The sequence below is a fragment of the Orcinus orca genome, chromosome 15, assembly GCF_937001465.1.
Source record: "Orcinus orca chromosome 15, mOrcOrc1.1, whole genome shotgun sequence".
Lineage (NCBI taxonomy): Eukaryota > Metazoa > Chordata > Mammalia > Artiodactyla > Delphinidae > Orcinus > Orcinus orca.
This window is the reverse complement of record NC_064573.1, coordinates 65,369,279-65,394,169: the sequence shown is the minus strand read 5'-3', so window position 1 is coordinate 65,394,169 and position 24,891 is coordinate 65,369,279. Positions and strand designations below refer to the sequence as shown.

Sequence of the window (24,891 nt, the reverse complement as noted above, 5' to 3'; positions counted from 1 at the left end):
GGTATTGTGCTTTAGGTGTCAAGTATAAGAACTCTTTGCCTAGCTCTAGATCTTGAAGACTCTCTCCTATGTTTTAAAGTTTTGTAGTTTTACATTTTACAATTACATCTATGATAGTTAATTTTTATATAAGATGTGAGGTTCAGATTGAACTTCATTTTTGTGTGTGTGTAAGGATGTCTAATTTTCCCAGCACCATTTGTTTTATTACTTTAAATTTTAATTAAATTTAATTTTTTTAGTCAAGTAGAAGTAACTTTTATTAGTCTAATGAGCAGGGAGCAGTGACAGTGTCCCAACTGTGCCTTCCTCTAACTCAGTGCTTCCCAGACTTTCAGGTGACCATGTCACCTGGGATTTGTTAATGCAGCTTCTTATTTATTTATTTATTTATTATTATTTTTGGCTGGGTCCAGTCTTAGTTGCGGCATGTAGGATCTTTGTTGAGGCATGCAGGATATTTCTTTGTGGTGCGTGGGCTTCTGATCCAACGGGTCTGGGGTGGGGCTGACACCCTGCATTCTTTTTTTTTTCAGCACCATTTAAAAAAATGTGCAATTCCCTTATGACATATAATGTTAGACATCTTTTCATATGCTATTTTCCATCTGTACATTTTCTTTGGTGAGGTGTCTGTTTATGTCTTTGGCTTATTTTAAATTGAGTTGTTCATTTTCTTACTGTTGAGTTTTATGAGTTCTTTGCATATTTCAGATAACAGCCCTTCATCAGATGTGTCTTTTGCAGATATTTTCTCCTAGACTGTGGCTTGTCTCCTCATTCTCTTGACAGTGTCTTTCTCAGAGAAAATGTTTTTAATTTTAATGAAGTCCAGCTTATCAATTATTTCTTCCATGGATTGTACCTGTATTGTTGTATCTAAAATCATCACAATACTGAAGATTACCTAGGTTCTTTCCTGTGTTGCCTTCTAGGAGTTTTATTGTTCTGCATTTTACATTTATTTAGTTCTATGATCCATTTTTGTGAAGGGTGTAAGTTTTGTGTCTAGATTAAGTTTTTTGGTATATGTGTCCAGTTTTCCAGCACCATTTGTTGAAAAGACTGTCTTTCTCTATAGTGTTGCCTTTGCTCCTTTGCCAAAGATCAGTTGACTATGTTTTTTTTAAAAAAGTATTTATTTATTTATTTTGGCTGCTCCAGGTCTTAGTTGTGGCATGCGGGATTTTAGTTGCATTGCGGCATGCAGGATCTAGTTCCCCAATCAGGGATTGAACCCAGGGCCCCCTGCATTGGGAGTGCAGAGTCTTACCCACTGGACCACCAGGGAAGTCCCCAGTTGACTATGTTTATGTGGATCTATTTCTGGGCGCTCTATTCCATTCCATTGATCTATTTGTCTATTCTTTTGCCAATATCATGCTGTTTTGATTACTTTATAATCAAATTACTTTATAATTACTTTATAATTAGCTTTATAATAAATCTTGAAGTTGGATAGTGTCAGTCCTCCAACTTTGTTTTTCACTTTTAACACTGTGTTGGCTATTCTGTGTCTTTTGCCTGCATACAAACTTGAGACTCAGCCAGCCCAACAGATGTAAGTTGATATCTCATTGTGGTTTTGATTTTCTTTTCCCTGATGATTAGTGATGCTGAGCATCATTATATACCTGGTTGTAATCTGTATGTCTTCTTTAGAAGAAATGTCTATTTAGGTCCTTTGCCAAAATTTAAAATCAGGTTTGTTTATTATTATTATCTGGCTTTGGGACTCCAGAATAAGGGTAGAATCCTTGCTGGGTGAGGTAAGTTAGGTAAGACTTGAATCATGGTTATGCCAAAGGCACAGACTCAGATTTAAATGCAGATTCCAGCTTTGCCTCTTACGACTTCTGATTTTGGGCCATTTACCTCACTTCTGTGAATCTCAGTTTCTTCATCTGTGAAACCTGGTAATAGATCTCACCTTATATAGGATTCTTGTGAAAATTAAACTAGCCAATATATTAAAAAATGCCTAGCCCAGTGCCTAGCACATGGTAAGTAGCTGCCATGATATTAGCATGGCAGTGTCAGTATTATCATTCATATTATTATTAAAGGGCAGGGCATTCCAGGCAGAAGTAAAATTGTTGAGGAAGGAACAGTGAGTTATGTGAGTGACATCTCTCCAGTGAAATGAGGACCGTATCTGATTATCTTTGGACTCCCCAGTGTTGAGCTATGTGTAGAATGTTGTTCAGGGCAGGCTGGTGAGAGTCACCTATGAAGTGGGCAGGGAAAGAGAGCTCTGTCAGATGAGTAGTGTCTAAAACCAAGGGCGGTGGGCTTCATGGGTGGTTTTCAGCTGGTGTTGTGAGGAACCCTAGGAGGAGGAGGGGGCCCTTTGCAGGAGTGAGGGGGCAGCAAAGTTTACCAGGCTCTGAGACTCCCCTCCACGAGTTTCTGCTTTAAATGTATGGTGGGGGTTCATGGGAGAGTTTATTTAAACCACAAACTCATGATATTGGATGGTGGCCAAGAGTTTCAACTCATGTCTTTCCAGAAGAATGTGGGATATGACTCTAGTCCAGCAACTGGCTTGGCTGCCTCCTCCTCACTGGGCCTGAGTGTGAGACGTGTCTCCTCCTGTCAGCTGCCGGTGGCTTCCCTGTGGTGGGAGGCTGAATAATGGTCCCCCCAAACATTTATGTCTGAATCCCTAGAACCTGTGGATGTTTCCTTATATGGGACTTTGCCAATGTGTCAAAAGAATTTTGAGATGGGGAGATTATCCTGGATTGTCTGTGTGGGCCCAATGTCATCACAGGTGTTCTCGTAAGACAGACAGATGAAGACTTGACAAAGAAGGCTTTGAAGGTGGAAAAAGGGGCCATGGGCATGTAGTTCTAGAAGCTGGAAAAAGCAAGCAAACAGATTCTCTCCTAGAGCCTATGGAGGCAGGGCAGCCCTACTTAATTTCAGCCCAGTGAAACTGATTTCAGACTTCTGACCTTGGAGTTAAAATTGTAAGAACAGGGCTTCCCTGGTGGCACAGTGGTTGAGAGTCCGTCTGCCTATGCAGGGGACACGGGTTCATGCCCCGGTCCGGGAAGATCCCACATGCTGCGGAGTGGCTGGACCCGTGAGCCATGGCCGCTGAGCCTGCGCATCCGGAGCCTGTGCTCCGCAACGGGAGAGGCCACAACAGTGAGAGCCCGCATACCGCAAAAAAAAAAAAAAAAAAAAGTAAGAATAGATGTGTGTTTTTCTCCACTTTCAAATAAAATTTAATAACAAGGAAAATCTTCATAAAAAAGTGCTAAGTAACAAAAGTAGCCTACAAAGCCGTATGTACACAATAAATGCTCCCTAAATAATTACGTATGCTTGTGTATGTGTGCGTGAGCGTGCACGTGAGCACACGTGAGTCATATGTGTGTACAATAACATACATAAAACCTGGAAGGAAAACTGTTAGCAGTGCTTATTTTTGGATCCTGGATGACTTAAAAATACTTTTCAATAGTGATCAATAGCTAGATGGGAATGCTCAGCTACAGTTTGACAGTCAACATAGAAGAAGCAGAGATGAGGCACAAAGTTAGAATGAGGAAGTCTTGACATCATTTGGGTTTCTGGATGAAGTCATGCATAAATCCAGCTCCCCATTGTCCTCACAATTTTGTTGAATATACAAATACGTTACTCACACTTTGATTTTTGCTTGTTGTGTTTTCCCTTACTTAAGCTTAGACTAGATTTCTATCACTTGAATCAAATTTGTGTGTTGTTGTAAGCCACTAAGTTTATGATAATTTGTTAGAGAAGCCATAGGCAACTTGTACACCTGCCCTCTCCCCATCTTCCCTCCCCTCCCTTCTTGGAGCAGCTGGATGTTCAGGTTGCTGCTCTCGAGTTTGTGCATCGTTAATGTGCGCTGTGGTGGAGATCTGGTCTATCACCTCTTCTCTAGGACCATACACAATACTGAACCAATTAAAAATGCAAAGAATGACTAGATCTTTGGGGTTACATGACGCAAATAATTCAGATGGAATTTTTTCATCAAACGACTTTTTTGATGAAGTAACTAATTTAATATCGAATTGAACTATAGTTAAAAATACTCTGTTATATGTTTGAAAGTTACTAAGAGAGTAGATCTTAAATGTTCTCACCAAAAAAAGGTCACTGTGTGAGGTGATGGAAGTGTTAACTAACCTTATGTGGTTATCATTTTGCAATATATACATGTATCACATCATCGCATTGTACACCTTAAATTTACACAATGTTATACCAATTGTATCTCAATAAAATTGGAAGAAAGTACTGCATTGACAAAATTGACCAGTTTTACATAAATCAGTACTTTTCTATTCAAAAGAATTGTTTTAAAATGTAGTTTATTTGTTTCTTACCAGATTAACAAAAATTATACTCACTGAAGCTGCCTATTTTTGCCTTGAATTCTGTGATTGCCCCCACTCCACCCCAGGTGTCCTGTGGATAGAATCTGAGGCCAGGTAGCTCGCTGGAATTTTGGGCTCCCCACCCCAGCTGTGAAAAGGAAAATTTCCCAGGAAGTGGGTGTGACAATGCTCCTAAAGTGATTAGTGTTTCTTGCTTCAGAGACAGATGTGACCTAAAGAGGGTGGTGCCAGCCTCTTAGGCCAAACTCCTCCTGAATTGAGCAGGCGAAAACATGCCCCTACATGACGCAGCTGGAGGAACAAGGGAGCACCAACCAAAGCTCAGTGTTCCTTCCCAAACCTTGATATCAGGGAATGGATCACCTGAGGATAGTGAGCGCAGGGCAGGGATGAGACTTACCCAAGGTCACATGCCATGACTGTTGTCAGAGAATCCCATGGCTGTGCCCTTCACCCCAGGCTGCCTCTTATTTGGCAAATACTTATCAAGCACCAGCTGTGTGTAGGGTGCTGTGGTGCTCCGACTTGCTCTGTGCTCCTATCTCGTGCTCTGCCTTCTGCCCCGCTTGCCCATTTTGCCCCTTTCCCCTGGATCATTATCATTGGTTTTTCCAAACACTGCTCACACCACTCTTCTGGGGAGCTTTCCCTGAGCCCCCGCCTCCCAGGGCACAGCCCCAATTCAATGCCCTTTCTGGAAGCTCTAGAGTACCCTATGGTTATCTTTGTCATAGCACTTCTCACCCTGTATGATATGGAGGTCAGATGTTTCCTTGTTGTCTGCTTCCCCACTAGTCTCTGAGTTTTCAAAGGCATGGGCCTAGTTTTCTTTGTGTCTGTATCCCCAGCGTTCTCCACAATTCCAGGCACATAGCAGGAGCTATGTTTATTTTTGTTAGTAGTAGTATTGCCTTATTAATTGAATACTTACTATGTGCCAGGCATTGTGCTATGTCATTGTGCTATGACCATATGTTACCTCATTAGTCATTACAATAACATTGTGAACTAGGTCTTATTATCCTCATTTTGCAGAGGAGAAAATCTGAGGCTCAGAATGGTTAAGTACCTTGCTCAATATCATACTACTAGCAAGTGTTAGAGCTTGGACTCATGCTCAGGTCTCTTGGACTCCAAAACTCTGTTCAGTAAATTATTAATAAAAACATTAATCAATGAATAAAAAGCACCATACTGGGCCTGTGGGAAACATACAGACAAATCAATATGTATTGTTTTTGAGAAGGTTTGTATTGTTAGGAGAGAAAACAGGTACATAAATACCTAAGGTTTAAGGTCCATCCATCGCAGGGTCTTGAGGTGGGAGCAATTATTTCCATTGGGAATGGAGTATGGGGAAGCTTCTTGGGGTGAGAGGGCATTTGAGCCAAGCCTTGTAGGAATGTAGTTCGGATAGGTGGAGGTGACAGGTGGGCAGTGGGCAGGACGGTCCTGCAAACTCAGTGGAGGAAATAGCATGACCAAATGCAGAAGCAGAAGGGAGATACTGGGAACAGCAACCAGTTGATTTGGGCTAGATTTAGGGTCTGTGGGGAGGGGAGATCGAGGGGGATGGGAAGCTCTTAGCAAGTTGGCATTGGATGGTGATGGGCCTTGAACACCAGGTCAAGGCTTTTGGGTTTTCTTTGGCAGGAAGGGGGAGCCCCTGACAATTTTCGGGTTAGAGTGACCTGGCACAACACCCAGGATGGACTGAAGGAAGGGGAGAATTGGAGGAGGGAGACCACAAGAGTCTGTAGCAGCAATCTAGGGAGAGATGATGGTCTGGGAGGTTGTGGGGGAAGGGGTGAGGAAAACACTAGAAGAGGCATTTCAAAGGCTGACTCCATGGGTCCAGAAACTAGCTGAGGGGTGAAATGGGGGCAAGCATCAAGGAGGCAGCATGGGGGCAGAAAGCCCAAGCTTTGGTTCTAGCTGAGCCACATGGCCTCACTGGGCCTCAGTGTCCCATTTGTGAAAGGTGGAGGATGAGTCATGCCATCTCTAGTGGACTTTCCAGAGCTCACAGTCAAGCCAGATTTTGGAATTTCCAGATCTTTGAAAAAAGCTGAGAGAGTTGCAACCTAGGTGAGCAGATTTGGAAATGCAGACTAGTTATCTTCCTGGAGGTGGTAAGCCAGCTTTGGCAAGACTTCAGCTCTGGGCTCCTAGGTGAGGTAGCTGTGATGGCTTTGTGACACGTGTATAATCAGGGAGCTGTGATAACAGAATTAGAAACTCTGCTCCCTTAAACATTTTTGCCGTGGGGTTATGTTGGCATGACTGAGGTTATCACCTAAATTGTGTACCTTCTGAGAGGAGAGTATGTGATTTATTGGCCTACGAAAGCACCAAACTCATTATGTGATAAGGTTCAATGTATGGGCCCTGCTAAAAGTCGTAGAGAAAGAGCCAAGTGTCCTGAGCTGAGCAGAACTCCCGGGAATCTCCTGTCTGTCCCTCCACCCACAGGCCATCTAGACTTTGGGCCCCAGTTAGAAGCTAAGTCTGGCTCATTTGGAAATATGGGAAGAAGGGGTCAGTAGCAAGATGCCAGAGAGGATGAAGAGAGCCCGTGGACTGAAGGAAAATGTCTATTCATGTCTTCTGCCCATTTTTAAATCAGGTTGTTTGTTTTTATTGATGTTGAGTTGTATGAGCTGTTTATATATTTTGGATATTAACCCCTTATTGGTCATATTGTTTGAAAATATTTTCTCCCATTCAGTAGGTTCCTTTGCAGTGCAAAAACTTTTAAGTTTAATTAGGTCCCATTTGTTTATTTTTGCTTTTATTTTCTTTGCTTAGGAGACAGATCCAAAAAAAAATATTGCTACGAGTTATGTCAGAGTGTTCGTCTAAGAGTTCTGTGGTTTCCAGTCTTGCATTTAGGTCTTTAATCCATTTTGAGTTTATTTTTGTATATGGTGTTAGAGAATGTTCTAATTTCATTCTTTTACATGTAGCTGTCCAGTTTTCCTAGCACCACTTATTGAAGAGACTGTCTTTTCTCCATGGTATGTTCTTGCCTCCTTTGCCGTAGACTAATTGACCATAAGTGCATGGATTTATTTCTGGGCTCTCTATTCTGTTCCATTGATATATGTGTCTGTTTTTGTGCCAGTACCATACTGTTTTGATTACTGTAGCTTTGTAATATAGTCTGAAGTCAGGGAGGGTGATTCCTCCAGCTCTGTTCTTTCTCAAGATTGTTTTGGCTATTTAGTGTCTCTTGTGTTTCCATACAAATTTTAAAATTATTTACTCTAGTTCTGTGAAAAATGGCATTGATAGGACTGCATTGAATTTGTAGATTGCCTTGGGTAGTATAATCATTTTTAACAATATTATTTCTTTCAATCCAAGAACATGGTATATCTTTCCATTTGTTTGTGTCGTCTTCAATTACTTTCATCAGTGTCTTATGGTTTTCCAAGTACAAGTGTTTTACTTTCTTAGGTAGGTTTATTCCTAGGTATTTTATTCTTTTTGATACGATGGTAAATGGGACTGTTTCCTTAATTTCTCTTTCTGATAGTTTGTTGTTAGTGCATAGAAATGTAACAGATTTATGTATATTAATTTTGTATCCTGCAACTTTACCAATTCATTGATGAGTTCTAGTAGTTTTCTGGTGGCATCTTTAGGATCTTCTATGTATTGTAGCATGTCATCTGCAAAGAGTGACAGTTTTACTTCTTCCTTTCCAATTTGGATTCCTTTTATTTCTTTTTCTTGTGTGATTGCTGTGGCTAAGACTTCCAATAATATGTTGAATAAAGGTGGTGAGAGTGGGCTTCCTTGTTTTGTTCCTGACCTTAGGGGAAATGCTTTCAGCTTTTCACCATTGAGTATGATGTTCCTGCTTTAATTTCTTTTGGGTATCCCAGAAGTGGAATTCCTGGATCATATTGTAATTCTATTTTTAATTTTTTGAGGAACCACCATACTATTTTCCATATTGGCTGCACTATTTTACAATACTACCAGAAGTGCACAAGGGTTCTAATTTCTCTACATCCTCACCAACAATTTTTTTTATAATAATCATTCTAATGGGTGTGAAGAGGTATATTATTATGGTTATAATTCACATTTCCCTAATGATTAGTGATATTAGCATCTTTTTGTATAATTATTAGAATTATTTTTAAAATTTGCCAATCTGGCACTGTCCGTATTTCAGTTTGGGTCAGTTCAATTTACTACAATTAAATTTTTTTTTAAAGGTCAAGTCTTTAATTAATTAATTTATTTATTTATTTTTGGCTGCGTTGGATCTTCGTTGCTGTGTGCGGGCTTTCCCCAGTTGCGGCAAATGGGGGCTATTCTTCTTTGCAATGCACGGGCTTCTCATCGTGGTGGCTTCTCTTGTTGCGGAGCACGGGCTCTAGGCATGCGGGCTTCAGTAGTTGTGGCACGTGGGCTCAGTAATTGTGGCTTGCGGGCTCTAGAGCGTAGATTCAGTAGTTGTGGTGCACGGGCTTAGTTGCTCCGTGGCATGTGGGATCTTCCCGGACCAGGGCTTGAACCCATGTCTCCTGCATTAGCAGGCAGATTCTTAACCACTGCACCACCAGGGAAGTCCACTACAAGTAAATTTAACATTTTCACTTCCTTTCCTAGAGAGCTGTTGCTCTTGTAAAACAAAGAACATCTGGATACAACCCAGACGTCTATTTGTAAGGGAGTGGTTCAATTGATTATTGCTCATACAGACTATGGAATACTAGTGGCCATTAAAAAAATAAGACAGTTATCAATTTACAAGACAGTTTTCCTCAATATGTTATGTGAAAAAAGTTCTATAGGGTTCCATATTCGAACTAATCTCCCATAGTAACATTTAGATTGTTTCTAATTTTTCACTCTAATGTGTAAATATTTTTGTTCACCTGTGTGAGTATTTCTGCAGGATAAACACCTTGAAGTTGGAATTGCTGGGTCAGAGAATCCACATTTAAGGTTTTTTTAGGTATTGCTAAATTACGATAAAAATTTACACTCCCACCGGCAAAGTGTGAGTGTGCCCATTTTTCTCTTACCCTTGGCAGCACTGGATATTATTCATCTTCTAGACATCTGACAATCTTTTTTTAAAAGTCGATAAATTTTTATTTAAGGAATTTCAGGACTTCCCTTGTGGTGCTGTGGTTTAATAAACCACCTGCCAATGCAGGGGACACGGGTTTGATCCCTGGTCCAGGAAGATCCCACATGCCATGGAGCAACTAAGTCCATGCGCCACAACTACTGAAGCCTGCATGCTCTAGGGTCTGCATGCCACAACTACTGAGGCCGTGTGCTGCAACTACTGAAGCCCGTGTGCCTAGAGCCCGTGCTCCACAGCAAGAGAAGCTACCACAATGAGAAGCCCATGCACCACAATGAAGAGTAGCCCCCACTCACCACAACTAGAGAAAGCCTGCACGCAGCAACGAAGACCCAGCGCAGCCAAAAAAAAAAAAGGAATTTCGCATGCTCTGATTCCTTCTACTGCCAATCACCTTAGTTCCTCCAATGTTTGAGTCATAATCTTCAAGATAGTCCTTTTAAAAAGAACTTCTGCTCAATCCACAGTTGTCATATCAGTCAATCCACAACTTTTTTAGTTGGCTTTCTTTGATCTCCAATTGGATATGAACATACTTCAAAAATTCCCCACCTGTAATCTTTGGGAGCCATTTTCTTCAAGTATTTTACTTTAGGGCCATGTTTAAGTTCAGAGTAGATGGATTTGCCTGGTTCTGAATTTTAGACAACCTCTAAACATGCATAGGTTCAAATCATGTTCACTCCTAAGTTATCACAGCCTAGAATAACACAGATTGGTAGGATATGCCAATACCTAAGATAAAAGAAGTTTGACTGTTAGGTCTTTCATAGTTTAGCAGCTCTGTCTTATAGTTATTTCCCACAGATGTAACACATAATTTACTCACATAATTCTGTGAATAAATAAAAAATCCACATATTTACTCTGTGAGGTGTTTCCAACAATGTAGGCTAATTGAAAAAGCCCCATTGGGAGAGACCTCAATGACATCTGACAATCTTGTAGGTGGAAAATGATCTTTTAACTTTTTCTTTGATTAATAAATTCTTACTCTTTCAATTGTGGCAGATGTCCTTGGGTGGAATAACACTGGGAATTCTTTCATAAGAAACAACCCTGTGGATGAATTCATTAGAACCCTGGAGAGGGTTGACAACTAGCTGAGAACAGGGCCCGAGGAGCCCAGAATTCACCTAGGGAAGAGTGCAGAACTGGGATTTGGGGCTTAGCTTGAGGAAGTCAGCCTTGGAGCCCCCAGAGGGATCTGAGGGCAGCCCGGGCAGCAGGAGCAGGCCCTGGCCTGAGAGAGAAGGGAGGGGAGCAAAAATGCAGTGGGTGAGGGAGCACATGGAGCCAGGAACCAGGGGTCCAGGACCCTAATCCCGATCCTGCCCCCTGATTCACTGTAGGACTCACAAGTTCCTGTCCCTCTGAGCCAGAGTGTGTCTGTCTGACAAGTGAGTGGTAGACTCTGCTCTTCAGGTCCTATGACCATAGAGATGCTTCCAGTACCTGGCACAGGTGGCTGAGACTGCTGCTTCTTAGTCTCAGTTTTCTTTCCTATAAAATAGAGACAGTGTCCCCAGTCGTACCTCGCTGAGTTCACAGGGCTGTTGTGAGGTGGTTGTGAGATGAGAGGTGGGAAAGTGCTCTGTGAACAGAAAAGAGCACTGCAAATATAAGGGCTTGTCTTTCCCCTTTTTATTTTATTTATTTATTTATTTATTTATTTATTTATTTATTTATTTATTTATTTTGCGGTACGCGGGCCTCTCACTGTTGTGGCCTCTCCCATTGCGGAGCACAGGCTCCGGACGCTTAGGTTCAGCGGCCATGGTTCATGGGCCTAGCCGCTCCGCGGCATGTGGGATCCTTCTGGACTGGGGCACAAACCCGTGTCGCCTGCATTGGCAGGCGGACTCTCAACCGCTGCGCCACCAGGGAAGCCCTCTCCTTTTCATTAGTTAATTTTATGAAGGTACACTTTTTTTTTTTTTTTTTTTTTTTTTGCGCGGTACGCGGGCCTCTCACTGTTGTGGCCTCTCCCGTTGCAGAGCACAGGCTCCGGACGTGCAGGCTCAGCGGCCATGGCTCACGGGCCCATCCGCTCCGCGGCATGTGGGATCCTTCCGGACCGGGGCACGAACCTGTGTCGCCTGCATCGGCAGGCGGACTCTCAACCACTGCGCCACCAGTGAAGCCCTGAATAATGTTTTTGGAGAAGAAGCCAGAGCATTGGATTGGGAACACAGATTCAGGCAATGACCATGGACAAATCACCCTTCCTCTTTGAGTCTCAATTTCCACTATAGAACGAAGGGGTGGGTTGGATGCTCTTAACCCCTTTCAGCCTGAAGAGTCTATTATCTTACATGTTGTGGAAATTGAAAACCCAACATATGCCTGATTCAGACATTAAAAGAACTAGCCCTCAAGGCCACTCACATCAGCAGCTCCCTGTGCCCAAGAAGGCACAAGCAGTCCTCCCATATCAGGGCGATGTGGGTGTAATCACAATGTTAATGACAGTTCTAATTTGAAGAGGCCTTTGCCCCAAAGAGCTCACAGCTCTTTCACATGAAACAATGACTTTGGCTTGACTTTGGAGAATACCTAAGGAAGCTCTCACAAGGAGTGGAAGTGGGAAACAAGTGGGGAGTGACTCAGGATGAGTCAAAACAAGAGATTAAACTGGGAACTGTGATGATTCCTGGCTGGAGAACAGAGCAAATGGACTTTGTGGTGGCCCACCATTAAAAATGAGGCCTTATGGTTGGATCCATGGCCTAAGCCCATATAAAAAAAAATCTCAGTTTCCTTCTCCACTTTTTTCAAACACAGCCCTGAACCATTTCCTCTCACCTATCAGCAATTTCAGTCTCACCAAGGATAAATTTCTTGTTCTACCTACCTGTCAGAACCAAATTAAAGCTGGAGGGTCGACCAGCAGGTCCTCCTCCAATCACAGAATCACTTGGAAGACAAACAGAGATTTCAGGATTTTGCATTTTGAAACATCACATTGGTTCTTTCTTTAAGTGTAGCCAATTTAGAATAGAAGGTTCTTCATCTCAGGCTTTTATTTTGTGCTTTGGGGTTGATATTTGTGTGTACATCTATGTGGGTATATGTTTGTGGTGATGTTTATATGTGTTTGTGTATATATGGTTTCATTTTTATACCTGTTCTATAATACTTTAATCAAAGTCAGTCTAAAACATTAGGCTAAGCCACAGGCCATTGACTGTTGCACCTTTGTCATTCAATGTAATGAGAATGATGCTCTTCTTTTCTTGCTTCCTGGTAGGATTTCCCAAACTTGGAAAAACCCTATTGAAGTGTTTGCCTAAAATCCTTAGAAAATCCCAGGGATCAGGGATACTTGACTAGGATTAGGTTTTTCCTCTTGCTCAGACAGAAGATCATTCTTTAGGGGAGTCTGTGCCTTAATTACTTTGTCTTAGCATTTTTGGTGTCTCAACCAAAAGGACAAATGAATCATCTTTTGGAAAAGTGTATGTGTGTGTGTATAAACAGTATTTATTTATAATGACTCAAATAATTGTTTGTGTGAATGAAGGATGAAGATAGTATTGGGAGATCTTTCATGGGTTGGGGGTGACTATGACCATTAGAAAGCATGTGTAGAAGAAGAAAGCTCTTTCTGGGAAGCCAGTTTTGTGGTTCACTTATCTTTACACTCGTAAGCATTGCCTGGGTAATCAAGTCCATTTCCCTCACTGTACTTTAAATCCCAGGGTAGATAATAAAACCAGGCAGGAGCCTGCAGACCTGGGTTTCAGCCCTAGCTCTTCCACCAACAATCTGGGTGATCTTGACAAGGTCTGTTCATTCTCTGGGACTCGGTTTCTCATTTTATAAAAATAAGGTCTTTCCCCATTAGATTGTGTACTCCTACATCTTTGCATCTTGCTGTCTACAGCACCTGAAACAGTGGCAGGCATATATAGGACACTCAGTATATATTTGTTGATCCAGTGAATATATTATGGAGTCAAGTTTGACGATCCCTGAGGTCCCCAAATACTTGAATATTCAGTGATCCTAGTGTAGTGTTCCTTCCTTCTTCTCTCTCTCTTTCCCTCCCACCCTCCCTCCTTCTTACTATCCATTGATCTAATAAATAATACATTCACATGGTTCATATGTAAGCATATATGGAGAAAGTCTCCCAGTCATCCAAATATTTTCCCTGAAGGCAATAAATTTTGCCAGCTTCTTGTGTATCCAAGAGATTTAAAAATTGTACATGTAAGCAAATATATACCTATATCCTTCCCTTACCCCCTGATATTTTATACTAATTTTAGCATACTATATGTTGTTTTGTACACTTTGCTTTTTTAACCTAACAAAATATCTTTGAGATCACTACTACATATCAATATACAAGAGCTTTTTAATTAATTTATTTATTTAATAAATTTATTTATTTTTGGCTGTGTTGGGTCTTCGTTGCTGCGTGCAGGCTTTCTCTAGTTGCAGTAAGCGGGAGCTACTCTTTGTTGCAGTGCACAGGCTTCTCATTGCGGTGGCTTCTCTTGTCGAGCATGGGCTCTAGGCACACAGGCTTCAGTAGTTGTGGTGCGCGGGCTCAGTAGTTGTGGCTCACGGGCTCTGGAGCGCAGGCTCAGTAGTTGTGGTGCATGGGCTTAGTTGCCTCACGGCATGTGGGATCTTACTGGACCAGGGATTGAACCTGTGTCGCCTGTATTGGCAGGCGGATTCTTAACCACTGTGCCACCAGGGAAGTCCCTCTTTTTTATTTTTAATGGCTGCATATTATTATTCCATTAAGTGGATAAACTGTAATATATTTAACCAATCCTTTATGGATGGATTTAGGTTGCTTCTAATCTTTGCCCGTTACAAATAGTGCTGCAATAAATAACTTAGAACATAGGTCATTTGCCCTTATGTAAGCCTATCTGTAGCATAAATTCTTAGGAAAAAAAGGTCAAAGGTATGTGAATATAAAATTTTTAAATAGATTTTATTTTTTTAGAGCAGTTTTAGGTTCACAGCAAAATTGAGCTGGAAGTACTGAGTTACCATATCCCCCTCCCTCCATGCACAGCCTCTGTCACTGTCAACATTCTGCACCAGAATGGTACATTTGTTAGAATCAATTAATCTACATTGATACTTCATTATCATCCAAAGTCCATAGTTCACATTACGGCTCACTCTTGGCATTGCACATTCTATGAGTTTTGATAAATAGATAATGACATGTATCTACAACTGGAGTATCATACAGAATAATTTCACTGCCTTAAAAATTATCTGTATTCTTCTATTCATCTCCCTTTGCTGTCTAAACCCTGGCAATCACTGATCTTTTTTTACTGTTTCCATAGTTTTGCCTTTTCCAGAATGTCATATAGTTGGAATTACACAGTATATAGCCTTTTCAGATTGACTTCTTTTACTCATTAATATACATTTAACATTCCTCCATGTCTTTTCTTGGCTTGATAGAATATTTGTTTTTATCACTGAATAATATTCCATTGTTTGGATGTACCACTTACTAAAGGACATTTTGGTTGTTTCCAAGTTTTAGCAATCATGCTATAAATATCCGTGTGCAGGTTTGTGTGCAAACATGTTTTCACCTCCTTTGGGTAAATACCTAGGAGCACAGTTACTGGATTGTATGGTAGGACTATGTTTGGTTTTGTAAGAAACTGCCAAACTATCATCCAAAGTGGGTGCACCAATTTACATTCTCACCAGCAATGAATGAGAGTTTCTGTTGTTCCACATTCTTGTCAGCATTTGGTGTTGTCAGTGTTTCGGATTTTGGTCCTATCGTTAGGTGTGTCGTGGTATCTCATTGTTTTAATTTGCAATTCTCCAGTGACATATGATGTTGAGCATCTTTTCATATGCTTATTTGTATGTCAGAAGATATATCTGTATATTTGAACAGGTGTCTGTTGAGACCTTTTGCCCATTTTCAAATCGAGTTGTTCATTTTCTTTTTGTTAAGTTTTAAAAGTTCTTTGTATAGGTTTGGTTAACAGTTCTTTATCAGATGTGTCTTTTACAAATATCGTCTCCCAGTCTGTGACTTGTCTCCTCATTCTCTTGATATAATTTTGATAGATGTTCTCAAATTACTCTGTTAAAGTTGGTACCAATTTATACTTTCACCTGTAATGTGTGAGAGTAAATGTTTCCTCTATGACTCAATGTATTATCAATTTATTTGTGATTTTTTTCCAGTCTGATAGGTAAAAAATAGTATCTTACTGTAGTTTTAATTTCCATGTACTTTATTAGAGAGAGACTGGGTATCTTTTAGTATGTTTATGTGCCATTTGTATTTTCTTTTTTTAAAAAAATTTTTATTTTTGGTTGCGTTGGGTCTTCGTTGTTGTATGCAGGCTTTCTCTAGTTGCAGTGAGCAGGGGCTACTCTTCATTGTGGTGCGTGGGCTTCTCATTGTGGTGGCTTCTCTTGTTGCAGAGCACGGACTCTAGGCTTGCAGGCTTCAGTAGTTGTGGTACTCGGGCTCAGTAGTTGTGGCTCACAGGCTTTGCTGCTGCGTGGCATGTGGGATCTTTCCGCACCAGGGCTCGAACCCGTATCCCCTGCACTGGCAGGCAGATTTTTAACCCCTGCGCCACCAAGGAAATCCTGTATTTTCTTTTATATGAACTGTTTGTATTTTTTGTTCATTTTTCTGTTAGGATTGGTTCTTACATTGCTGTGGATGGTGAGACTAAGGATAAACAAATCCTATGGGCCAGTTTAGAGCGGAGCTCAGTATTCTCAAAAATATCCTCTCTATACTCTTCATTTTTGCCCAGTTCTTTGCATCTTGGATCCATTCACTGCCAGCATCATCTGTGGCTCAAGGTCCTGAATTTTCAGTGACTCTGTTTCTGCTGTTTTGACTGATGTTATGGTTGTTCCACATTTGATACTGAGTGTGAGTTTCACCCAACTTGAATACTCCCTTCCTTCCTAGGATTACCACTCTGGGAAATCCCATTCTTCTTAGTCAGCAATACCTTAAGGTCTTGTAAATATATAATCTTTTTACTGATACATGCCAACTGTGATCATGAAATAGCACAGTTACTCATCTTTATAAGTATTTTGAAATTCCCTTTAACTCAATCCTACTGCCATTGTTACAATGGGGTCACTGTTATGTCACAATATCTCTGATGTCCGGTGTGTCATGCAGGTAGAAAGTGTGACAAACAGGACAGGAAACAGATTTAATTCAGTTTGGAGCTCTTTCACTTTTCTATCAATCCATCTATCACCCATCAATCCACCCATCCATCCACTATTCATCCATCCATCCATCCGTCCATCCATCCATCCACCCACCCATCCTGTGATTGCTCTTATTTGAAAGAGGATCAAAAAATACCTCCACACCCATTCCATAGCAGCATTAGTCACAATGGCTGAAAGGTGAAAGCAACCCAAATGTCCATTAGTAAATGAATGGATAAACAACATGTGGTCTATTTACATAATGGAATGATTCAGCCTTTAAAAGGAAGGATATTCTTTTTAAAACATCTTTATTGGAGTATAATTGCTTTACAGTGGTGTGTTAGTTTCCGCTTCTGCTTTATAACAAAGTGAATCAGCTATACATATACGTGTATCCTCATATCTCCTCCCTCTTGCGTCTCCCTCGCATTCTCACTATTCCCAGCCCTCTAAGTGGTCACAAAGCACCGAGCTGATCTCCCTGTGCTATGCGGCTGCTTCCCACTAGCTATATATTTTACATTTGGTAGTGTATATAAGTCCATGCCACTCTCTCACTTCGTCCCAGCTTACCCTTCCCCCTCCCTATGTCCTCAAGTCCATTCTCTATGTCTGCGTCTTTATTCCTCTCCTGCCCCTAGGTTCTTCCTAACCTTTTTTTTTTTTAGATTCCATATATCTGTGTTAGCATATGGTATTTGTTTTTCTCTTTTTGACTTACTTCACTCTCTATGACAGACTCTAGGTCCATCCACCTCACTACAAATAACTCAATTTCGTTTTTTTAATGGCTGAGTAATATTCCACTGTATATATGTGCCACATCTTCTTTATCCATTCATCTGTCGATGGACACTTAGATTGCTTCCATGTCCTGGTTATTGTAAATAGAGCTGCAGTGAACATTGTGGTATATGATTTGTCTCATCTTTGATGATGGTCTGTTTCCCTTACTGGGCTGGAAGCCCTGTGAGGAAGGTAAGAGCCCTGTGAGTCTTGTTCACAGCTGTATCCCTAGAGTCATTGCACATGACCTGGCACATAGAAGCTGCTCTTTTGTTGTAAGAGTGAATGAATGAATGAATGCCTTTTATGGTCTCTCCTTGGCTGCCACCCATCCCTTTCCTTCTCTGGCCACCTATGTTCTGCTGTCCTAGAAAGATCAAAGAACAGCTTGGTCCCTCCTTTGAGGTCCTTTAGCACTTCCAAGCCTTCCTCCCACTCACGCTTTGGATTTGCTCATTTCCACAGACTTCACTTTTAGAACCGGGCATGGGCTGGCAGCCTGCAGCTGGTGGTTAAAGGCTGGACTTTTCCTGTGGGTGAGCTCACTTCCAGACCAGACTGGAAGTTCCCTGAGGGCAGGGACTCTGCTTGGCAGAGTCAGGTGAAAAAGCTTTGCTGAATGCGGGAACCAGTGGACACAGATGGAAGGCAAGCTGCTCCAAGCTGTGGCTGACTGCTGAGCTCTAGGTCATGGGAGGCATCCACGGTGAAGAGCCCCTGCTTCCAAGATCCCCAAATGGGGAATTTTTTCTTCCTGTGGGCAGGTGTTATGATGGGCCCTTATACAGTTTACAGTCCTGGGGGATGGGTGGGGGAAGTGGGGACAAACAAGCACTGAAGAGGCAGGAGGGCAGTGGCCCTCAGAGGCAACAAGGTGCAAAGGAATGGGCTGCTTGACTTTAAGCAGTGGATGGATGTCTGGTGGTGGGCAGGGAGGGCCTGAGGCAGAATAGCATCCTGGCGGGTTTGGATGGTCCTTCCCCCTCCCTCACCTCATCACCTAGCAAGGGTCCCCTCTCCAAAGTGGCTGCTCTGGGGCCTCCAGCACCAGCCCCTGAGAGCATCCCAACCCTCCTCTGAACTAGGGCTGCCTTGGTCTGGGCTGCATGGTCACCTCTGTCACTGGCTCACTGTGTGACCTTTGGTGAGTTGTGCCTCTTCTCACAGTCATCTCTCTTCTGAGCCTTGACTTCCAAATTAGACATGTGTTTCCAGATGGGTAGGCTGAGCCCCCAGAAAGGGCTAGGGTTTGATGAGTTCCTTGGAAGGGATTCTGTAGTATCTTTCCTCCCTCCCACCTGCCTTGGAAGGGCCCCAAATAACATTACTGGGTGAGGCACAGGGCAAGGAAATAGCTCCCAGGGGGATCCTTTTCCCCAGTCTCAGTTCCTTCTTCCTTACAGCTGGGGTAACAGTGCCCCTTGGCGCTGCAGGCTGTAGAGGGAGAGGCAGAAAGGTGGATGGGTGAGTGGTCATCCCACTCACCCATGAGTGGCCAAGATACTGCCATCATGCTGAATTTTCTTCCAGCAACATCCAGCAACTTCTGGTTCTCACCAGAATGTTCTCCATGGAGGCCAAGAACTTGGCTGATTCCTGGAACAGTCCCGCACTCATTTTACACATGGAGAAGCCAGGTCCACAGAGAATACAAGATTGGTCCAACAGCAGGTGGCAGGTGATCTGAAGCTTCTAGGCCCCCAGCACCAGGAAGCCTGGCTCCTCAATGGAGCCGCTGGAGCCCTGGCCTGGGTGTTGCCACACAGCAGCCCAGGTGAAGCTGCCCCGTGCCCAGTGCCGGTGCGGGAGCACAGTGGGCCTTTGTGCTAGGAGGGCACCACTCCCTGGCCGGCCCCACCCCACTTGAGGGAGAGTGCTTATCTACCCGCCCACCTCACCGCCAAAGCTCTGCCAGCTCCTCCTTGTTGTGCACTCAGAGCTGCTCCCCGACGGCGCAGCGCTGGGGCTCCTGCAAGACAGCACTGCTGCCAGACTTCACGGGTCCCCTCCCTGGGACTGATCATTAACCCGGAGACCATATAAGGAGCGAACGGCCTGGGCTGGAGGGACGCATTGCGGCCGCCGTCATGGACAGTAGTACCTGGAGCCCTGCGACCTCTGCCACCGCCGAGCCCCTCAAGGCCTATGAGCGCATCCGCAATGCGGCCGACATCTCTGTCATTGTTGTCTACTTCGTGGTGGTGATGGCTGTCGGGCTGTGGGTATGTAGGGGTCCTGAAACGCGGGCTGAGGTGGCAAGGGCCAAGGGGAGGGAGGAGGGGGCACACGGAGGAGCCACCGCCTTGGTGAACTGCAAGGAGGGGAAGGTGGGCTGAAGGGTGTGTGGAGCCGGGTGGAAATGACTTGGAAATGTTTGAGAGGAGTTCAGGGGGCACCGTGTGAGGTGAGGGGCCAAGCAAGGGTGAGCAGAAGTGGGGGTGCTGGCCAGTGCCTGAGGAGGCTCCCCCACCCCGGCTCTGTGAGCAGAGAAGGAGAGTGAGAGATTGGAGAGGCTGGGGGCTGGGGGTGTGAGGGGCAGGAGAGGACCAGCTGGTAGCTGCAGGAAGGATCCCAGGGCTTGGGAAATGAGCCCCAGGAAGGTGACTACTGTCCTGCCTCTTAGTCATCCAGTTTCAGAGGGGAAAGAAGCAGGGTAGATCCAGAAGGACACCAGCCTCTGCCAGCTGCAGGTGCTTTGGGGCAGCCCAAGGCAGAGGGGCTGCCCTGCGTCCCCCACCTGGGAGAGGTCTTGTGCCCTGGGATCTAGGGGCTGGAGTGAGTGAGAGCTGAAAAGCTGGGCCCAGGAAGAGGAGGAGGAGGAGGAAGACTGGAGGGTGGCCTGGTGCTGGGGAGAGGGAAATGCGTGTGGCTCCCTTTTGGGACTATGGGGACACACCAAACCAGAGAAACTTGTTCTTAGCAGTCTTGAACTTGGAAATTTCACTTGTGACAGACGTCGGCACACCTAGCAACTGGAAGAGAGGTATTTTTAAGTGTGAACATATTCCAGTCACTCTCAAAGGCTTTCATGAGGGACCGCAGGCCAGGAGGCTGAGGTGCTAGCAGGTGGTTGAAGTCGTTTGACTTAGAGTAGAGGAGGGTGGGCATTAACCCCTTCATGGCCAAGAGATTTTTTTTTAGAGATAAAAGGAAGTGTTGATTTTTAAAAAGAAAAAAATAATTGTAGAAACCAGATGTGACTGAAAGCCTAAAGTGTCACAAGGAATCTGTGTGGCTGATTCTTGCTCAGTACTCTCAGCTTCCCAGACATGGTGGAAAGTCCAGCCAGGAGCCAGGGTTCTCAGGTTTAGCACTGGCTGTGACACATGCCAGCCTTGCGATGTTGGTAACCCCACTCAGTCTCAGTTTATTCAAATGTGCAATGCGTACAATCTTACCTGTTCTTATGACACCCCACGTGGCTGTGAGGATCTGCAGAGATGTATCTGAAAGCTCCTTATGGACTCTAGGAGTCTTCATAATGACCTTCAGAATGGTCTTTCCCTGACCAACTTTCAGAGCCTGATTCCTTGGAACTTTTTTTTGTTTCAGCCCTAGCTACCTCCCCTGCTCCTTGGGGCTGTTGGTCCCCTTGCTATTCCCAGAAAAACCACTGCAGAGGCCCTAAGACTATGGCCTATGGAAGCCTCCCTGCCAGGAGTCCAGAAATATCTGAGCCATGCTCTCCTTGGCACTGCCTAGGGCACAGGGGGCTCAACAAATCTGTGTTAATTGCCTGTCAAATATAGGTTCCTGCCTCCGTCTTCTGAGCTTCAAGGAAGTAAGGAATGTGGAAGTGTTTCAGAAAGTGAAGTGGGTTGAAGAAAGTGCAAGTATATGGGGGATGAGGGTGATCCTCTTGGCTGGCAAGGTTACTCCGTTCTAGTTTTCTATTGAATTTTTGACACTTCCTCCCCAGGCCATGTTTTCCACTAATCGTGGGACTGTTGGAGGCTTCTTCCTGGCAGGACGAAGTATGGTGTGGTGGCCGGTAAGTTTTCTCTGAAATACTATTTGCTGAACCACGATATTCCCCATAGGAGGCCATTTTCTTGTTGGCTTTGGGTGATGGTTCTTCTTTCTTCTTGCCTTAGATCCCTGATAATGGGTCACCTGCTCTCCAGGTCTCTGGGCACCCTTAATCTCTTGCAGTAAGGGAATAGCCTTTAAATAAATAACACTTGGAAGTTTTTCAAGGGATAAACAGAGGAAAGACTTCACAAGGAGGACAGCGTGGAGAAGCAAAAAGAGCACACAGTCCGAGGTGATCTTGGGCAAGTCTGAGATTCCACTTCTCTTTCTATAAAATGGGAGTTGGTAATATTTGCCTTCCAGGAGTATGATGAGAAGCGGAGACTGCTTGTGGGGTGGAAACTCAATAAATAGTAGCTCTTTTGCTACCTTTTTGCTACTTTAAGACCCACAGAGGAGAGACTTTATCTCTCCTACCTCAGGAGCCTAACACAGTGCCTGATACACAGGAGGCCCTCAATAAACATTTGTAGAGTGGCTGGAGAAGGAGCCCCCTACTGTCCCCAGTTACAGTTTTCCTCATCTCTTGGTGGATTTTGTATTTTGTATAAACGTGAGGTGTTTTCCCTGACACTTGCACATAGGCAGAAGTATCCCAATCAAAGGACGTGTGCATGGGTGGAAGAGAAACTGGAAGGGCCCTTCCATCCTAACAGCACAGGGCTCTGCTGGGTTATCAGTCAGCCCAATGATTATTTCAATCCAGAGTTCTCATCGAAACTACTGGTTGACCAGATTGGCCAAATTGTGAAATTCTTTGGGCGTAAGATACAAGCAGGACTGACTGGTGAAAGGGGCAGGGGTAATGAAATGTACATACAATGAGAAGAGAGAGACAGCTATGGAGGAAGAGAAGCAAGAAAGTGAAGATTGTCACTGTCGTATACACAGAACAGAGGGAAGGTAGGAGGAAATCATGCCACTTCCTGCACTTGGCCTTTGATCAGCTATTTGGGGATGGATTTTAATATTTGGCATCTTCACAGTTGCTAATGTTATCCCTGAAGTCATTTCTGCTTTACCCTTGGCCAAGAATACTGGGCAGATGCTGACTTCTGTGTTGGGTCCCTCATGGTGGTCTCTCCTGACACATTTTATCTTCTCATGCTTTGGACTTTGGTGCTTTCCTAAAAGCTGGTGTTGGATAGGCAGCTCTGATCACAAAGTTCAAGGCAAGGTTGGAGTAGTTCCTCTAGAACTGCACTGTGCAATATGGTAGCCACTAATCACATTGGCTTTTTAAATTGAAATTAAAATAAGATAAATAATTTGTTTCCTCAGTCACACTAGCCATATTTCAAGTGCTTAATAGCTACATGTAGATGGTAGCCACCATATTGGACACTGCAGATCTAGAACATTTCCATCATTTTAGAAAGTTCTATTGGACAGTGCTGCTGTACAGATTTCACAGCCAAGGCTGGCATGAAATCTCAGTGGACTTGAGATTTTCTGAATTAGAAAACTGAATAGGACCTTGAAGTTTACTTTAGTTGTTAAGAAACCAGTGTATCCCCACCCCATCTAATGCTTCAATGCCCCCCAAGAGTAAGCCTGCCATCCAGGATGTTTATCCAGCCTTGGTTTGCATCCTGACCTCTTTTCTCTTCCTTCCTCCCTCTTTAACAGGAAACTCATATCTCTTCATGTAAATTTTCTAGGGCTGATTTATTGGGGATAAGGCCTTAGCTTCCAATCTCTGGGTCTTGGAGAAGCCAACAAGAAGGCAGAGGCATGGGGCAGAACCACCCGTAGGAGATATACATTTTGGGCTAGGCCTGGGAACACATCACATCTTAACCAGTGATGATGTCTTTCTTCCTGATGGCACCTGGGTTTGGATCTGGGCTGAGAGTTGGGTGATGAGAGGATTAGCCCCACCCAAAACAGATAATGTGGGGTTTCCGGTGGGTGTTGTTTTCCTTACTCATGTCTCGGATTATTCTAACCAACAGAGAAACATGACATCATTCCGCTTTTGTGCAGAAGTCCCTGTTTCCTTGATGAGGCTGAAATTTGACTTTTCTTCCTCCAACAACAGTTTCCATCTAAGGTTTCACGAGATTACATTAATGGTTCATAAACCTGCCCGTGTATCTGAGTCACCTGGATGTGCTTTCTAAAAATACAGATTCCTGAGCCTCACTCCAGACCTACTAGATGAAAAAACCTTGGAAGAGGGCCCCAAGAATCTGCATTTAAAAAAAGCTTACCAGGTGCTTTTGATGATCAGGCAGGCTTGATAATCACTGGTTTGGGTAGACTCTTCCCTATATGGTCAGATTTACCGAGAATATCAACATCTATTAGGGATCCTGGCAAGGGGGATTCTTGAATGGGGATACAATGACCTCTAAGTCCCTCCCAACTCTGAAAATGCTCTAATTCTAGAAAATTCTAGAGTAGAATGAGTATGGGCTTTGAAGTCAGCTCATCTGACCTGCCTCATTTACTAGTTGTATGACCTTGGGGAAGTCACTGAACTTCCCTGAGCTTCAGTTCCTCCCTCTATAAAATAGGAGAATAATATGTACTTTGGAGGGTTCTTGTCAGGATTAAATGAGATTATGCATGTGCAGCACTCAACACTGTGCTTGGCAGGTGCTCAGTAAATGGGGACATTAACAAATGGAAGGAAGGTTAAGAGCGTCAGGGCATCTTACCCCTAAGATGCCCTGACGCTCTTAACCTTCCTTCCATTTGTTAATGTTCACAGACCTACTAGAGAATGGACTTGAGGATATGAGGAGGGGGAAGGGTAAGCTGTGACAAAGAGAGAGAGTGGCATGGACATATATACACTACCAAACGTAAAATAGATAGCTAGTGGGAAGCAGCCGCATAGCACAGGGAGATCAGCTTGGTGGTTTGTGACCACCTAGAGGGGTGGGATAGGGAGGGTGGGAGGGAGGGAGACGCAAGAGGGAAGAGATGTGGGAACATATGTATATGTATAACTGATTCACTTTGTTATAAAGCAGAAACTAACATACCATTGCAAAGCAATTATACTCCAATAAAGATGTTAAAAAAAAAAAAAAGTGTCAGGGCAACGCCCCAGCTGGCACTTGTCTGGTGCCCAGTAAATGGAAGCTAGCATTTATGTGAAGATATTGCTACCACATCACTTAAATTTAACTTTCACATTGTGTGAGTATATGAACACGATTTATATGTAATTTATTTATACTACTGTAAGTCATCAATTCCAGCTACACATTGACCGCATTTTTACAGTTCTGAGATTGACTGTGTCTGACAGTTAGTGGCATGCCATACTTTAAGTGGCAATGTTTTTTCTTCTTTGTGCTCCGTGGTATGTCTTACAATAGTTGGTGTTTTTGATTCAGTAAAGTATGGTTATATTCTAAGGTA

The 24,891-nt window shown here is 43.4% G+C and overlaps 1 protein-coding gene and 1 pseudogene across 3 annotated transcripts in view; one reads left to right on the top strand and one right to left on the bottom strand.

The window, feature by feature from the left end:
• Nucleotides 1-10,273: 10,273 nt before the first annotated feature.
• LOC117198122 (uncharacterized) lies at nucleotides 10,274-10,420 on the bottom strand (annotated as a pseudogene).
• A 7,879-nt stretch (nucleotides 10,421-18,299) lies between these two features.
• The window catches only part of SLC5A1 (solute carrier family 5 member 1), a 53,128-nt gene continuing 46,536 nt past the window's right edge, over nucleotides 18,300-24,891 (top strand). Inside the window, exons 1-2 of one of the 3 annotated variants that reach the window (XM_049698049.1) lie at nucleotides 18,300-19,706; nucleotides 21,404-21,475. In XM_049698049.1, coding sequence (XP_049554006.1) covers nucleotides 19,572-19,706; nucleotides 21,404-21,475 — 207 coding nt within the window. In that variant the 5' untranslated portion in view covers nucleotides 18,300-19,571. Of the gene's footprint in view, nucleotides 19,707-19,897; nucleotides 20,468-21,403; nucleotides 21,476-24,891 lie in introns of those variants that run through there. The other 2 variants (XM_004283674.4, XM_049698050.1) reach the window with 2 other exon arrangements.